The 17989-nt window shown below is 36.5% G+C and overlaps 3 protein-coding genes across 5 annotated transcripts in view; 2 read left to right on the top strand and 1 right to left on the bottom strand.

The window, feature by feature from the left end:
- The window catches only part of LOC139994002 (uncharacterized), a 5512-nt gene extending 2205 nt beyond the window's left edge, over window positions 1-3307 (top strand). Inside the window, exon 2 of the mRNA XM_072016251.1 lies at window positions 444-3307. Coding sequence (XP_071872352.1) covers window positions 444-494 — 51 coding nt within the window. The 3' untranslated portion in view covers window positions 495-3307. The remainder of the gene's footprint in view (window positions 1-443) is intronic.
- Window positions 1-11216, top strand: part of LOC139993992 (uncharacterized) — a 27721-nt gene extending 16505 nt beyond the window's left edge. Inside the window, exons 6-9 of the mRNA XM_072016221.1 lie at window positions 9015-9095; window positions 9316-9690; window positions 10101-10313; window positions 10396-11216. Of these exons, the coding sequence (XP_071872322.1) occupies window positions 9015-9095; window positions 9316-9690; window positions 10101-10313; window positions 10396-10728 (1002 nt within the window). The 3' untranslated portion in view covers window positions 10729-11216. The remainder of the gene's footprint in view (window positions 1-9014; window positions 9096-9315; window positions 9691-10100; window positions 10314-10395) is intronic.
- On the bottom strand, window positions 11066-17989 carry Nfrkb (nuclear factor related to kappaB binding protein). 3 transcript variants are annotated; one of them, XM_072016216.1, is made up of 12 exons: window positions 17846-17986; window positions 17652-17709; window positions 16610-16858; window positions 16314-16546; window positions 15963-16228; window positions 15476-15828; window positions 13965-15387; window positions 13554-13874; window positions 13287-13476; window positions 12430-13216; window positions 12033-12344; window positions 11066-11948 (listed from the first exon to the last, which is right to left on the bottom strand). In XM_072016216.1, the coding sequence occupies exons 2-12, from the start codon at window positions 17655-17657 to the stop codon at window positions 11514-11516; spliced, it is 4575 nt and encodes a 1524-aa protein (XP_071872317.1). In that variant the 5' UTR covers window positions 17658-17709; window positions 17846-17986; the 3' UTR covers window positions 11066-11513. The 3 variants fall into 3 exon arrangements, with proteins under 3 accessions (XP_071872317.1, XP_071872318.1, XP_071872319.1); XM_072016217.1 differs by having other exon boundaries at window positions 12033-12341; window positions 17652-17989; XM_072016218.1 differs by lacking the exons at window positions 16314-16546; window positions 16610-16858; window positions 17652-17709; window positions 17846-17986 and having other exon boundaries at window positions 15476-15892; window positions 15963-16183.

The raw sequence follows: 17989 nt of genomic DNA, 5'->3' as shown, positions 1-17989 counted from the left end.
AGATGAATCAAGTTACCTAAATTCAAGCCACTCGAAAACTTGAAATCCCATCATCAGTGTGATACTGTACATTTATTTGACTTGAAGTATCCTAACAGTTTCTAAATTCTCTATTCAATGTTCTTATTGTATTGTAGCTACTTGATTTCAAGCAGCTTGAAACATTTTATTAATATAAACTTGTTATCTCGTTTGACTAGAAATGTGCCTCCAAGTTTCAAACAAAGTTGAGGTTCTTCCAATTTCCTGGCTTGAAAGGAAATACTGATATTGGATTGATCTTGTCGGTTTGAAGCAATTGAATCTCTTTTGAACTTTATATTCACTCACGCTTTGTATGTATAACATTTCTGTCATGTTCATAAGAATAATTCATACTATAATCAATATTTTTACATACATCTAACATAACTATAACTTACTTCCTTTCTATTTTCTGTTAGGTATACTATCGAAGTCAGCTGAAACAACTTGAACAGAAGTCATTCGACTAATTTGAACGAGGCTTAAGGCCTAAATTCTTGCAAGTCCCTGGTTGGACCTCTGTCGGCTGACTTTTTCTCCGAAGTTCACCGAGTTTCTGCAATTCCAGAAGGAGCATGGCTGATGGTCCCAACGAGGCGGTGCAGCCTCAATTAACAGCCGTTCCCTTTTCGATCTTACGTTACCTAATCGATCGCCATTCGATCGCGTTCTAGTTTTCTTCAAAAGAGGAACGCCGACATAGTCGAGTCGAATTCTCTCGCGTTCTGGCCAATTAAGCTGGAAAAATTTTCCATCTGCAGGTGGAAGTGGATGTTGCTGGATCACCTAGCTGACATAAAAGTAGGGATCTACTGTTATTTTTAGTATAATTCTGAGTAGAATGTTTGTAGGCTGAGTTCAAGCCTAAATGAGAAATTCTCTATAGTTGAGATAATAATTCTATTTACGATATGATACGTGAGAAAGCGTTGGTATACGTGGCAATTAAAAGCATAATTCACTTTCTGAATGCAAAGTTTGAGAGGGCTGAATCTAGTTCGTGACGCAAATCAGCGTTACTGACGCGAAAGTTTTTTTTAAGGCGTAGAATAGATATAATGTACATATGTAGCACGTTCTTATAGTATTTTAGTACTGATAATTTTTTTTAACTTCTGAACATGGCTTTCAGTAGTGACACAATCTACGGAGTTTCTTATATGGTTGGTTATTTAGGTCGAACTTATCTTAAATTAGTTTTCGTCCGCAAGTAAAATTTATTATCCAGACATCGTCGTATAGCCATTTAATTGTCCATTTTTACCAATCCAAGTGGTTTTCACGACGTACGAGCCTTGGACGTTATCGAGTATTTTTTTAAATGTATAGCATCTGGGTCAAGGGTTTCTCGTTTTCGTTTCTTCGCCTTTTTATTTCTTCTTCGATCCAGCTTTTCCTGAATTCCGTTTCTTTCAAAAGAAACCGAAGAAGCCCTTCTAAATCGTGATTCCAAATACCTTCTTTCCTCTAGATCTACTACGTATTCTTCTTTATTTCGTTTCTTCTAGAAGAATATCTTCCTTCTTACAGTTAGTCTCTTATTTTTATTCCTTCGGCAGAAGTAATGACTGAATGTTTTTTAAACTTTCAAAAATATTTATTTTGACCAATTCATCATCATAACCAACGGATCAATAATGGAAACTATTCTTATCTATCACTATAATCTACTTTGAAAGCAAATCCTTTACTACGTATGTCTCTTATTTTCGGATGAAGTTCATCCAAATTATTTCTTCTTAAAATCTTGATCCTACATTCTTCTTTGACTTCTGTCCTTCTATTATTTTTCTTACTACTATCTATTCGTGAAAAATTCCTATTACAAATTCCAAAATTCCAGATCCCATTCAAGCTCATCTTTATCAATAAATTTAACTTCCAAGAAGTTAGAGGATTAGTCGATGCTTTGCCTGAAAGAGAAGCGATGAAGTTGGTGAATCGAAAAAAAAAAAGACGAAACAAAGGACTTAGAACTTGGGAAAGAGGAAAACTATAATCAAAGGTTCTTCTTCTAATTTTCATTTTCATTTATCCGTGAAAAATTCCTATTACAAGCATAATCATACAGAAATTCCAGATCCCATTCAAACTCATCTTCATCGATGAATGTGAATTCCAAAAACTCAGAGGATTAGTCGATGCTTCTTTCAAAACAAAGATGACGAAGTAGATTAGCTTTCGGTGAGATGACGAAGCGGAGAGGTTGAAAGACAGAAAAAGCGAATGCGTGTTTAACTCTGATAATAAAGCGCGTATGAATTTATGAATATCGTAAAATTTCCATAAACGTTACGCGTGCTCGAGCGCGAGACCCAATTTCTACGCGATCATTACGCAATCGTACGAGACACGCCGAGTACGCGAATTCATCGAACGTTTATCGTTGAACACGTGAAATTGAATAATTAAACGTCTCGTTTAAAATCAATTGCACTCGTTTAATGCGTCACTTATGTGGAAGAAGCTTTTCGCGAGAAAACGAAGAGAATCGATGGAAATCGAAAAATAAGAAGCAAAAGGATACGAATATATGCAAATATTTTACGATTATATTCATTATGATTCAATCTCTTTTCTATCCCCGGACATCGTAGATATTTCTCCTCTGATAATTGGATTTTTCAAGTTTTTCAAAAGAAGAAGAATTTAGGCACTGTTCTCTCTTATAAGGATACGTATTAAATATTTTAAACTTCCTCCAAATAATTGATCTCTTTTCTAATTAAATATTTATTCTCTACATAATTATAAGTAATTTTAGAATTACCCAAAGGATCTTTAAAAAGGAGAGTTTCCGACTGTTATTCAACATCTACAATGCTTTTGAGAGACACTCTCTCTCTAAATATAATTCTAAAATTCGAATCTCGAATGAAGAACACTTTGAAACAAAATTAAAGAAATCTGTTGATCTTCAGGTAGGAGAGTTTCGACAGCAGTGATCAAAAGTCCTTTCAGAACCGAATTATTCCTTAGATTGTGAAAACATTTCTTTTTTATTAGTTTTGAATAATAAAAAAATATTTTTTCAGATGTTTTTGCAGAAGAGATATAATACACTAAATTTAGTATCATCTGACATATTTATGGCTTGATTAATTAATGACTTATTAAAATACAATATTGAATATACAAGGTGGTACGTAACTGATGGTACAATTGTGAGCAGAGTGATTCTACGAAGAATAATAAGATGAACATATAAAATAGAATTCTTTCATATGATGTTTCGTTATCGAGAAAGTCGAGTTTGAAAATTTGACAAATATACTTGAACTTGGCTATTCCGAACTGCGGGAGTAAATAATCGACAGGAGTTGAACGGAATATGAAAATAAATTAAAAACGTAAAATACAATTTTCCTCGTATGATGCTTTCTTTTCGAGAAAGATAAATTTGCAAATGTAGCACGCACGTATAACAAACCAGTTCTTAACGGAATACGTTCAAACTTTATTTTTTGAAAAATGAGAGCTCAAACGGAAAGATCCTATTTCACAATTTTGACTTATTTTCGCGCGTGTAATGATCTCCTGCTGATTGTTTATTCATATCCAGTCTGTATCTGGCCATGTTCAAGTATACTTCATAAATTTTGCAAACTCGATTTTCTCAGAAACGAAACGTCATATGCAAACATTTTATGCTATACTTTCGACTTCATCCTTCGCGTACAATCAGCCAGTTTACGGGCCATCCTGTATATAACGTTGATCGTGAAAGGATTAAAGTTATTCATAGAAATGATAAAAACGCAAAGCAAACGATAGAGAACGTTGACTTCCGGCGAACCGTGTAGGCCCACCGACCTCTGAATCGCCCCAGCGTTTCGTCCACTCCTGATAATTACGCTAATGACGCTCGCGAACGTCAGTTAATTAGTCGATGACGCATTTCGATCGTCGTCGAGTCGGCTGTACTCTCCTCGAGTCGCCGCCTTGCTGAATTTGCGCCTCGAAACAAGAAAAAGTTGCTTGACTCGTCCGGTAACCGCTTACATCAACGAATTAAAAATCTACCGGTCTCTATCGTTCGCGAATATTGTTCCTGGTCTCAGGAAACAGATTGTAATACCTTGGCTCGAGATCGAGATCGAGACGCTTTTACACTGTTGATTGTTTTTCGCGATTTACGATGATTCAACGTGCAGTGGTCAAGTATACGTAGGAGAAGAATTGTTATTTGTTGTTCATCACTGGATCAGTAGATCGAAGTCTTAATCAACGAAAAGAAGAATTAGTAGATGATGATGCTTGTGGAAGCGGAGTAATCTGGAAGAAGCAATTAAAGGAAAATTTTCTACATGTTCTTTACTTGTATACTTGTATACATGTACTTACATATTCGTATACGTGTACTCAATAGATTATTAAAATCTATAGATAGAGTATAATTATGCTGTTCGGTAGAAGTTGCACACTCATCTGTTGTTCACCGATCGTTGGATTGAAATTTGAATCAACAAATAGCGAAGCATTTGGAAGTGGAGGAACAGAGGAGGAAATTTAAGATTCTCGCCTACGATCGTGTGATGGATTACGTCATCCTGATTTACACTGTTAAGAAAGTGAAAACGTTGCAAAGTTATCTGTTGTTCATTCATCATTCGACGAGTGCGTACGTTGAAATTTCCATCGACGAAGGGAAGAGTTAGTAGACGTTGATGCTGTTGAAAGTGGAGGGATCTGAAAGGAGTTAAGCGAAGAGATTTATTCTAAGAGAGATATTTTTACACGCATGATAAATTATCAAAGGTATCTTGGTAATACGTTTTTAAGAAATTGAAGAAACTATAGAAGCTATCTAAGGATTTGGTGAACTGAAATGCTTGAAGATTATTAAAAATCTTCTACATTTTTTTATAGATCTTGAGACACTTACATTTTATTTTAAGAAGCTTTATCAAGCAATGAATTAACTTTAAATACATACTTTGTAAGTTTGTGATACTCCTTGTGAAGATCTACGAATGAGTCGAACGCGTTTGAATAAACAGAGAAGAAGAATTGGAGAACGATCGTTGCATCGCGTATCCGTGAGAAAATAAGACCAATTATCGGACTAACAATCGGAGGTTTCATAGATTTGCGACCGGATGCACCTTGAGATTCACGTGGATAATTTTCACTAGGTAATACGGTCCAGAAAAACAACACTGTAATTCTTCTTATGTAAGAGCTGATAGAGACAAAGCACGTGCTCTTAATCCACTATCCTGTCTCGACGTTTCAAGTAATTAACCAAGAAAGATGATCTCCTAATGAATGATCTCCTTCCACATTAATTCACATGAATCTTAGAGAAATGGACAATAAATAAATCTGTAGTATTATTCAGATTGATTGCAAGTCAACTTTCATTGAATTTTTCAGCATTTCTTGTCTAATTTGAAAGAATAGCTTGCAATTATTTCTTTGGAGTTTCAAACATTTGATGAATGCTAAAGAATTAATAAGAGAAAAGATCTTTGGATTTCTAAGAATTATATATTCATTTTGGAAAAGGAGCTTGTTACAAATATTTGACAGAATTTCAAAGATTTTCAAGATATCTTTGGTTTTTAAAAAACTACAGATTCAATTTGCAAGCAACTTATTGCAAATATTTGAATTGTTTAAAATGCCAAGAATTCTAAAAGATTAACAAGGTGGGAAAATATCTTTAGTCTTCAAACTATTGCACCTACGATATTTTAAAAGAGGAAACCTCCAGATATAGCTGTGGATTTCAAAGAATTTCCTATACAATCAATGCAAAAGAAAAATATCCGGATGTATCTTCGTAAATACTGTCATGAATGAATAGATCAATGAGAGAAAGAGGATGCTCGTCTATAATAAATTATCCTCGATTCTACAATAATTTCTTCCTCCGAGGGAACAGAAGCATGTGAGTAACGCGAGGAATCCGAAGCGGCACGGCGTTCCGCTTGCGTGAATGTATCACGACTGGAAAGCGTCACGTTTGCTTACAGTGATATTACATAATCGGTTGATTGTGGAACGTAAACGGCGACGATTACTCGTGAGATGCGTTGAAATTCGACAAACGTAACCGTACGATTATTTATCCAAAGTGACTGGACTGTGAATCCTCTGTAAACAACTGTTTTCTTCGTTTAATAATTCTGCCTCTTCAGACACTGCCCTGTCACCTGATTGAATTAATTATGTGATTTATTTGCGTCATTAATTAATTACGTAGACTGCGTCATATGGTCGGTCGATGAAAAGTATTCTTAGAACTCAAAGGAGTCTCAGTTATATATGAAAGAGTAAGACGACAGGTATTGAAGCATAGATTTGCTAGATGTGAAGGATAAGCAGTTGGTGCAAAGGATATCGAAGAAACATAATTTTGTAGAAAATTGATAGATACGTTAAAGCGTAACAGAAAACAATAGAAAATTGCAACTATAATTTTCATTCTCTTTATGATTACAAAAACATAATTATAATTAGAAGAAGTATAAAATTGCAAACAGACTTTATTCGGTTGATTCAAGTGAAGGACAAATTGTTTCTGAAAGACCATGGTGATTATTGAAGAAATATACAGAAGATAAATCTGTGTGTTTATAAATAACAATTGCTATGAACAAATCTTCTTGAAGTTTATTATTACTTTAAACAATAATGATTATTTCCTTGGAATAGTTCCAGGAATTCGCCAGAAAGAGCAAAATACACTATATGATACTTTTATAAAATTGGAAACAAGTAGTCATTATTTTAAAAATACCAGCTTGTTGCACTTCCTCGTGAGAATCAACGAAATTGAGGTAGAAATCTATTAACAAAATCCTATTAAAAATCGATCAAAGAAATAGAGATTACCGAAAGGAACTAATTGAAACGAAAAAGAGCTGGAAATCTCGTTTAAAATTCATCTAGTATTAAATTGAAGAATAATTAGTGCATCGAACAGACGAAGAATTTCGTGTAACGGACAAGCAGTGGTATAAAAAAGTGGCACACGCATCGGCTCGCTTTCCAGCTCGCCTTCGTCTCGAGGAAGAGGCCACAACGTGGGTGGACGACGGGGCTACCAGTCGATCCAGGTGTTTCGATTCGACCGCAGCTCGTGATTAAGATAATTACCGTTATCGAAGCGCTTGCCAATTAACCGATAGCCGCATGGCACGATTCGATCGCCCTGAGGAACGATGATCACGGGCGCGTTCGTCATCGTCGTGACGCGCGGAATAGAGACTGGCTAAAAAAGAGAGAAAGTGTCTCGATGATTACCAGTTATATCGGGGATAATCACTGACCGTCGAAACGTTTTTTATTTCAGTGAAATCTTCAGACACGAAGAAAATCACTAAGACACTGGCAAATATTTCATCTTTTTTCGACGTTCTTTTAAATTAGACGAGAATTCGCAGAGAATTTTCAATTAAAGGATTCGAAGAAAATTCTTAATTAAGGGAAGATTTGAAGGAAGTTGTAGAGGACAATTTTTCAGAATTTTTGGATTTTCTTGCGGGAATTTTTTAAAAGAAGAGTATTACGCTATTTAAGCTTGAAGAAAAAGATTCTAACTGAAAAGACTCTTGAGAGAGAACCTTATAGAAAAAGTTGCTACATCTTTGAGGAATTCAAAGAAAAATTCTAAGCAGAATTAGAAGATTCGCCCGGAAGATTTTAGATTTCTCAAAAAGAGTTATCTTTGAAGCTCCGAGTTAATAAAATATTTTTAAAAAAAGGCGACGTTCCAAAGAAAAAAAGACGAAAGGTATGACGAGGTAAAAGGTTCCTTGAATGAAGGCGTGAAAGCCTCCTCCGAGAATTTCCATTGACGCGCGACTCATTAGCATCCAATTCGGGATTCGAAGAACTGGGACACGTCGCTGTTTACGTCCAACCATTGCTCCGCCGTGGAATTGTCCCTCTGACAATACGTCAGAACCATGAATCTCTTCAAAGCCAGTATCCATCGTACACCTCTATCGCGTTACACGTTCGAACCAATTTATTTCGGTGAGGCAACAACTGTTTCTACATAGAAAGATTTAGAAAGCTTTCGATAGATTTAAAAGACATCGCAGGAAGATTTCTTACATTAAATAAATTCTTCGTCATCGTTGATAATTGATTTAATTAAAGATGCAAAAGACTTACGACAGAATAACGATACCAAAGATAGTGATCTGCTCAAAATCGACACTGGAAGATTGCATGGAACCTGAAGAATGCGACAGGAAGTCCTTAATTCAGAGGAAGATGATGAGGTCAAGGACTAGAAGACATTCGAGGCGATTCTCTTCAAGCATCGCCGAGCGTCGCTCACCTTCCTCTTCTAGAAGTCCATCACCTTCGTACTTACTTTCTCAGTCTCAAGAACAAAGTCATAGTGAAGAGAAATCCGAGGATAATTACGATAACCAGGATTTTGAGAATGATAAGTTGAGTCAGCTGGAAGTTAAGACTGATAGTTACAAGGGAATTGATAAAAATGATGAAAAGAAAGAAAACTGTACAGTTGAGAGACTACAAAATGGTAGCCTTGTTGAATGTGAAGATAACGAGAGAAGTGATTTGAAGTTGGAAGGAAATAAAAGAGACAGATCCTTGAGAAGCAATGGGGTTGAGGATCATAAAAGGAGTTCCAAGTGCAACAAGTGCATTAAATGTCAGAGTAATAGGGAAGAGACTTGTTTGGAGAACTGTTCAGGATACCAGCAGTATTTGAGGCTGCTAGAGGTGCCTCAGATTAACTTGGAATGGGGAGAAGGCAGTGGTGACGATTTGAGCTCTGAATGGGATTCTGATCACACGGATAGGTCGAATGAGAAAAAGACGTCGAAGGTAACGACGAGAAACGGTGTTCTTCCAGATATACTTAATGTTTCTTTCTATTACTGGACAATAAAGTTTTTTCAGAATCGATATTTGGGTTAAAGTTAAAAATTAATTTTAATATTAGTGATGATGGAAGAGGTAAGAGAACTTTTTGATGAGATTTTCGTTTAATTTTGTTTCAGTCGTCAGGATGGAGAAAACTTAGGAATATAGTTCACTGGACACCTTTCTTCCAAACCTACAAGAAACAACGGTATCCATGGGTAAGTAAGTTATTTCTGTTTTCCAAGTTCTTCAAAACAAATTAAAATACTTCAAAATTGGTATCAAATATTAGTTGAAACATTAAAATTATCAGTTAATGTTATCAGTTAAGCTCATAAATTAATATTTTAAATAACAATTCTGATATGAAATTCTACTAATAAATAGTACAATTAGTGCTAAAATGTTTATACTAAAAAATTCTGCTATTAATTTTAGGTCCAACTAGCGGGTCATCAAGGGAACTTCAGAGCGGGGCCCACTCCAGGGACGATTCTAAAGAAACTCTGCCCTCAGGAAGAAGCTTGCTTTCGTCTATTAATGAACGACGTATTGAGGCCGTACGTTCCAGAGTTCAAAGGTGTTCTAGATGTAAACGATACAGAAGAAGGGAATGTCGAGGAGCATGATGCAGGGGAAGCACATCAAAAGGATGGTAATGGTGACAATGTGACTAAGAGGATCGTAGTGTCCTCTTACTTGCAGCTGCAAGATCTTCTCGGAGACTTTGAACATCCTTGTGTGATGGACTGCAAAGTTGGAGTCAGGACGTATTTGGAATCGGAACTTGCGAAAGCCAAAGAAAGACCTAAGGTATGATATTAATTTAATATAAATTAATATCCAATAATGTTGTAAATAAAGTTTCAAAGTTCGATCGACAAGATAAAACTTTTCCTGAATTACCTAATTTTTTATACTTTACATACTTCTTAACTTTGCTATTCTTCTCGGGTTTATGACCGGAAATAGATATATTTAATATCTTTAATAGATATTATTAAAATACAGATATAGTTTTTAAATATTTGATTCAAATATTCAATATAATTTTTCTATCTTTTGTTTATTCCATAATTTTTATAAATAAAACACTCGAAAAGCAAAGAAGATATCTGAATGATCAATGGAAATGTGAAGAAGTGAGGAGAATAGCAGGATCAGGGTTCTTCAATTCTTGAAACTCAATTTCAATTTTTCAAATCTTTAATTTGTCAATGTAGTTACGAAAAGACATGTACGAGAAAATGATACAAGTGGACCCATCTGCACCAAGTGCTGAGGAACGTCGAGTGCAAGGAGTCACAAAACCAAGATACATGGTCTGGCGTGAAACGATTTCCAGTACAGCTACGTTAGGCTTCCGCGTAGAAGGTATTAAACTTGCTCATGGAGGTTCATCGAAGGACTTCAAAACGACGAGGACTCGGGAACAGGTTTGTTGATAGCGTACCAATGAATTAAGTTGATAGATCATATTAGTAATCTGATTTTAAAATCGGCTTTTTGACTAATTAGGTTACGGAGGCGCTGAGACGTTTCGTGGAAGGCTATCAGCATGCTGTACCTAAGTATATCCAACGTCTAAAGGCGATTAGAACTACGCTGAAAGCCTCGCCGTTCTTTGCCTCGCATGAAGTTGTCGGGTCTAGCTTGTTGTTCGTTCACGATGCCAAAAATGCCGGCATTTGGATGATTGATTTTGCTAAAACGTTACCTCTACCACAACATTTACCAAGGATTTGTCACGATGCTGAGTGGAAAGTCGGAAATCATGAAGATGGATACTTGATAGGTGTGAACAATCTAATAGACATATTCCAAGATATATGGAACTCCGAGGGAACATAATTATACGGACCATTTCTTTTGGAAATAAGTTGAAGCTACAACTAAGAGGATATTGAGTTAAAAGAACATCATGCACTCTTAACTTTGTAAACATAAATGCACCTTTTGTTCAGGTGCTTTTTCTTCTGTATCTTTTTCTATGAATCTATACTTCGTATTTCGTGAAATTTGTACATAAATCAATGACTTTTGTTATGATGTCTTTCGTATAATATCCTCTTACCAGAAAACGGACCAAAGACGCGGTGGCTATTGCTGCCTAGGTATTTCATAATTAAACTTTCCTATAACGTAGAGACGATGCACAAAGAGAACTTGTAAAATATAATTTAAATGATACCGTTATGTAATAAGTTTTATTTATGCATTACATGCTACTCTGCAAGAATCTTCTTGATACAAGAGAACGAAGAAACGGTGTTTTTGTATTTAAAATCGTACCATGCATTTGTAAATAATTCGACACTTAATATAAAAAATCTTCACGACCACGTGTTTTCATTTTAAATGTCCCGATGTAGCATTGTGCCTTGATCCCGATCAACCTGTCGAAAAAACTGCACGATTTTCTTTTTTCATTTTACCGAACCTAAAATATAGTACATAACGTAAAATAATTCTATGTATGAGCTTTACTGACTTATTACGCTTTTCGTTCCTTTTTCTTTTTTTACGTTTTGTTTTTATACATATAAATCGTACGTTCGCCAGAAAATTCAGAATTACAAGAGATTAAAATAAGTTGGAACGAGGATAAATGAAAAAAGACAGCGACATCAATTTTGTCAAGGTGTACTATAGGTGTTATTTCTCGGTGGTTGCGTCTGAATAGTCTGCTGTTGATTTCCCGTCGATTGAGACGAAGTTATGGTGGTTGGAGCAATAACTCGCGCGTAGACTGCTGCACCCGTAGTTTTCAATCCGGCAGGAGTCGGTATCACCTTCAAACCATGCAACGTTTTAATGTTGAGTAACTGACTCGGTAAAATGATAGGTTGTTGCTGTGTCTGTTGCGATGATTGTTGTTTTCCAAGTACTACGCTTCCACCGCTGCTCACTCCAACTCCTACGTTTTTGTTACCACTTGCTAAAACTATTGGCTTGCCAGCCAATTGAGCTGTCACCATTCGAACGGTTTGTGCTTGCTGTGTCTGTTGTTGTTGCTGCGTACTGGCTATGATTTTCGGCTGACCAGAAGAAGTCTGCGCTTGCGATACTACCTAAACACCACATTGAAAATGTTCCATAAAAATTTAATTTAGAATTAAAATTAGAAATTATAAAAATTTAGATTGAAAGTATACCTGATACTGAGTTTGTATGACCTGCTTCCCTTGTCTATTGAGTTGATTAGCATGACCAGTTGTAGTCGCCAATTTTAATCCTTTCTGAGCAAGAAGATTTTCTACCGAGATAAGCTGGCCACTACCAGAACTGGTTAGAACTTTCGCCAGTATCTTCTGCTGTTGTTGCTGATGCGGTGACTGTTGAATCTGTACTGCGATTGGTTTCCCTCCTATCTGCGCAATTATGCGTTGCATACCAGATGTTTGTATCGATTGTTGTTGATTGGTAACAACTCTCTGTTGGATTTGCTGTTGCTGTTGCTGTTGCTGCTAGAGTGACATGAATATATTAGATCGTTAAAACTATTGATAGTCATTAAAATAAAAAATGATGACTTACACGAACAATTCATACCTTTAATTGTTGCTGTTGTATTTGTTGCGATTGATTACTGGATGGCGATGATTGTTTAATAAATATTGTTTGACCCTGAAGTCCATGACTTGTAAGAAGTGACTTGATCTGTCCAGAACTGACCAATTTTATTTGAGAAGCTAACAATGTCTTTCCAGGTAGTACATGTTGTTGTTGAGATTGTTGCTGTTTTATATTAGCAGTTTGCAAGATACTTTTTCCTGCTTGATTAGTCACTATTGTTTGTTGTTGTTGTTGTGTTTGTTGCGATTGTTGTTGTTGTTGACTTGGTACTTTAGTAGGAGGCAATATAGTGGTTAAATTGGTGGTTACGTTCGTTACATTAGAAGCACTGCTGGCTACTACAGACTGAGCAGAATGTAGCACAGAATGTCCAGATAATCTAATAGTTTGTAGACCAGCGGATGTTGATACTTGAATTTGATGATGCGGAAAATGCTGCTGATTCGATTGTAGTAAACTTTGAGCACTTGTTTTTACAACAGCGACCGGTTTTCCACCGATGTTCGTTGCCTTCTTCGCCGGAGCGTTTGTAGTGATTTGTGGTTTTACTTCACTACTTGTTACATCCTTTTCTACGGTAATAGTACTAATAGAGGTAGAAGACGTAGGGAGAGACGTTACCGGAACGGTGGTCCCTGACATAGAAATTACTGAAGTCGCTGGCGTACTGATTGTTGTCACTACGTTTGTGACGACAGCTGATTGTTCTGTTGTAGCGGAAAGATCATTGATATTTTTCTCCTCGGTTTTCTTCTGCTCTTTTCTGTAAAAAAAAAGCGTACAATCAATAGGCTGTTCAAAACATTTTTCACACGATAAAATTTGATATTTACCTCGAAATAACAGGTTGAGTAGTGGATGTGGCCTTTCTTTCTTTTTTAGGTGTAGTTTCCTTACTGTTATTAGGAGATTGTTCTTTGTTAACATTAGCAGGTTTTATGACTGGAGGAAGTGCCTTTCGAGACATACTGCCACCATTCTTCTTATTCTTTGCAACACCTTGTAGTTGTTGATGATACATTTCTATAAGAGAAAAAAATGTATGACGTCATCTATAAAATATATAACATAAGAATAATATGTTTCAATAAGGTACAAACCAAATTCTGATTCTGAACGTGCTCGATGAAGGTATAGCCATTCCTTGCGTCGTGGGTAATATCGTACACAGGGATCTGTTTCGTAGTGCAATCTGTCCAAAGCTCCAGATACCACAGAATGTAAGTATCCTTCCTTATCATCACTTTCTGTCTGTTCCCTAATGTATTGAGAATCTTTCAGTAGCTGACAGATGTCAGCCCGAGTTCCTTCACCATTAGGAAGCCTTGCAGTAGCGTCTCTGACTAAGGCTAAGATAGTCACAAAGTTTGGCCGATCTGCCACCAACAACGAATGTCCACGAGCTTTGGTCAAACCAGAAGCTGTTATACGAATCAAATATAATATAAATAATAATTTCTTTAATTATACACATATATCTTTTTTATAAAAGATCGTATAATCAAACATACCAACATTGTGTTGATAAATGCCTTTCACCGGACCTACGACGGAGGCATAACCGTGCATTCTATATGTAAATGCTTTATGAGGAGCAGCATAACGCATACGCTCTTGCCTCCTAAATTCTTCTCGTTCTTCCACCGTGGATGGTCGAACTTTCCATTCTGTGGGCCACAGAGCACGAGGCGGTTCCCATTCTGCGACAGTATTAATAGATCCACCGTCGACACTGATTGATTCTATCGCTGGACTACTATCTCTGCCGCTCGAATTTACATTTCCACTTCCAGAATTGCTGTTAACGTTGCTGCTACTAGCTTGAGGCACTTGATTTTGTTGCTTCACAGCTACTGGAGAGCAAGTGGAGATTGCAGATGGTAAACCTAGTGAATCTTTGTGCATTAAGAATTTCGTACATAAGTCTGACAGACGAGAGTCTGAGTCTCGTCCAGCTCCGATCCATGCGTAGACTCCATTTCCCTTGTTTTCTAAATAGGGAACAAGTTCTGATTCTCTTTCTTGTCGATCACCGATTTCTTGAGAGTAAGTGAGTTCCCCAGCAAGAAATCCTAAAGCCAACGGAACCAACGCTGGCCAAGAGGATGCCAGAGAATACCAATCATTTAATGGTGAAATGGGGTTTCCTTGCCACTGAGTAATAGCATCCCTCATTTCTCCTGTGCTCATCCTGTATTCACCTTTTGAGGTAAATGCATCTCTTAACAGCGAGAAGAAACAAGCATGTGTCTCCTGCATTAATTCTGCCCCATTGTTAATGTCGATAGCGTCTTCATTAGATGGAACAACTATTTCTTTATCTGGTATCGATATAACTCCTTCATCTTCGCACTTCACATCATCCAATATATCAATTCCATCGTCGAGTTGTATTGGAAGCTGCATCATGTCGATGCTATCCAAATCAAGCTCTTTCTTATCGTTTTCCTCTTCTTCTTCTGTTTCTAACGGTGCATCTTCGTTCACTCCCGTACTTAGTTCCGTTTTTATGTCGTCGTACTCCATGTCTTCCACTTCTTTCTTTATTTCTGGCGTAACTATCATGGAAGATTTGCTAACCTTCGGTGTAATGGGACTTAACTTCTTTTTGGACATCTGATGCATCTCGTATGCATCTATGGGCTCTGACTTAATTGGCGTTAACATTCTATGATCTATATCCAATGTATTGGAATGTCTGTTTTCATCCGTCGTATGAGAATAATCACTGTTATCACTCTCGTGTTTTATCGAATTAGAATTCGTTAATCTTGGCGCTGGTGGACAAAGTGGTGATTGCTCCAATTTCATACGTTTCTTTGCTGGGGTGATACGTATGGAAGGGCCAATTGATAATTTGTGCTTCTGTCCAATTTGTGCTCTTTGAGTTAAGTCAGCAAGAGCGATACCTTGTGTATTTAATTCCGGATGAACCTAAAGAAATATCATGAATATTAGTACTCTAATATGATTGAATTTCTTATTCACACGACTTAATTTCTTAAAAAATTATTTCACGTACATCACGCCGAGCTCTTCTCTTTTTATGTTCAAGCAACATTTCGCGATACGTCTCCTCGGTCTGTTCGCGAATAAATAGAGACCTATTCGAGGCATATTCCGCTCGTTGCAATGTGGAGAAAACAGGTCGAATAGTCTCATCCTCGTGATTTATTTGCAAACCCCGAATGGACAATCCTTGAACTCCTACCAAAGAGCGTCTCTTCTTCTTCTGCTTAGCGCCGGATATTTGATAGTGCGGATAGTTCTCTTCATTCTCGGACGTCGTATCGGCCGCTAACTTTGCGCTCGCTCCGAGCTCTGTCCTCAGTGCATTCAGTTCCTCCAAATAGCGCAGTTGCGTTTTTTCTTCAACTGTCGGTTCATTGCTTGTTAGTATTGTCCCTCGGAAGTTACTACATACTTCTCTGCCAAACGGCTGGAGTGTGGGGGAAGTATAAACAGCCAGAAAATTTTTTACAATCAATCGCAGCAGAAGCTTAACTTACCCATAGCAGGTTTTGGTTTTCTCCACTGGACCTTTGACAGCGTGCGTTGCGCTGGTTGACAAAAACCTTGCTTATACGCATTAGACAGCAAACTTTCTCTAGATTTCAGTAATTGACTGGCTAGTTCATAAGACCTTTTCCGTTCCTCGAATAGTAATCTTCTCTGCTGTGCCTTACGGACTAAGCTACACATTCTTCTAATATCTGGGCGGTAATGACCAGCAGATAGATGACTGTGAAATGCATCCAAAGGTGCTACACCAAATCTGATGCAGATAAATATAAAAACAATATTATAAAAAAGATAGATTTCTTTCAAAAATTTATTGGAAATAATTAGTTGCATCTAACCTGTGATTTTCACGTTCGAATAACATACGCAATGTTTTCTCTGTTTCAGCTTCTACATCGCAGTCTTTTGGGAAAGCTGGTAAAAGGTTGCAAAGAGTTTCTCTTTGATTTTCGGTAAGGCATTCATTCCAAATATAAGGATAATCCAGAAACTCCTTGAAAATAGCTACATGTTCGCAAAGATCTTGTGGTAATTTTATCTTAGTGTTTACAGCAATACATGTTTCCCATTTCTAGAAACGAAATTTTTGTTAACAAAAATATATTTCCACAAAATATGAAATTTCAGACAGCACCAAAGTATCTGGACTCTCAGCTTTGACAGAGTATTCTGTGTTCTCATTTTCATCTTCATCTTCTTCGCCAGAACTATGACTTTCACTGCCACTTGTGCCATGTTCTTCTCCACTATCATCTCCGCTATCAGTTGAAGTGCTACTTCCACTTATACTGCTACTACTACTATTACTTCTAGATCCATGTGAAGATGCATCATCCTCATCTTCCTCAGCTCCACTATCACCACCAGCTGAACATTCATCCACCTATAATCACAATATATGTACAAAAATAGAAGAAGAAACAAGAAGAAACCACATAATTTTATTAGTATATTTGGTAGCTTAATTTGGACTAAACAGATCATATTATTCTATAAATATAAATTTATTTGATATTTTAACGATTCTTGCCATTTCATTCTAGAAATTTTATTTCTGACGCTGTCATTTGTAATACATGTTATTTGTATTAGTCCTGCACATGTGTCTAAAATCAGACTAAGCATCATAAACACTCTGCTGTTTATCTTTAGTTTGCATTTTATATGGTACTTGGTAGAATGAACAATTATTTGGAAAACGAATGAACCAATATAGTATATAAAACTTTTTTGATTGATAATGACCTACCAAACATATTAGTAAAGTTATTTATTAGAGTTCTCCCAAGACATCCCGTGTCCTTTATGAAATTAAATATTTTTCAAAGACAATTATGAAAAATCTAATTTTTCACGCTAAATTCTATGTTACAATGAATACACAAAAATTAAAAAATACAATATGAACATGATTATCATTTAATCAAAGATAAGAAAACAATCACCATATAATAACAAATAACACGTCAGGAGAACATGCGTGTATTCGACGATTAATTATTTAATTTACTAATTATCTAATTAGAAGAACTGAAATAACGAATATACCAGGAACAACAATGAATGTTTTCTTTTTCAGGAGTAACAAGACACAGGGTATGTACATTGCGTTTCCAGAGGATACAGTGTTATCGATCATACGGACATAAATTTCGAAATAATTAATCGTAACCAACCTCCATTCTTTTCAGTTTCTGCGCTTGCTCTCCTCTTGTCTTCCAAGTTCTGCAGTTCCTACGAAAATAGCAAATCCTCGCGGCTAACGATAATTCACGAAACAGAAATAACGAACCGAGGAGAAATCCGTCAACGTTGTTACGATACGAGAAATCCTTCGAACGAGTAAATATTAAGTAATTTCGCTATTCACCGTTTGACCTGTCACAGCTACTGCACTCCTACTCTTCCAACAAATTTTAGTCATGGCGTGGAATACAGCGAACAGAACCACGGTGTTTGTATATTGAAAGATCACAAGCGCGCACCTTCTTCACCGGTTTAGAAATGTGCCCAT

Source organism: Bombus fervidus, chromosome 14 (assembly GCF_041682495.2).
Source record: "Bombus fervidus isolate BK054 chromosome 14, iyBomFerv1, whole genome shotgun sequence".
In the NCBI taxonomy this organism is placed as follows: domain Eukaryota; kingdom Metazoa; phylum Arthropoda; class Insecta; order Hymenoptera; family Apidae; genus Bombus; species Bombus fervidus.
This window is presented reverse-complemented; position numbering and strand designations above follow the sequence as displayed.

Excerpts from the sequence above, each read along its gene's own strand:
- Nfrkb (XM_072016216.1), bottom strand. Across the intron at positions 16,229-16,313 it reads TTCGAACGTGAAAATCACAG|ATTTGGTGTAGCACCTTTGG; the intron begins GTTAGATGCAAC and ends TATCTGCATCAG. Across the intron at positions 12,345-12,429 it reads TACAACAGCAACAATTAAAG|CAGCAACAGCAACAGCAACA; the intron begins GTATGAATTGTT and ends ATGTCACTCTAG.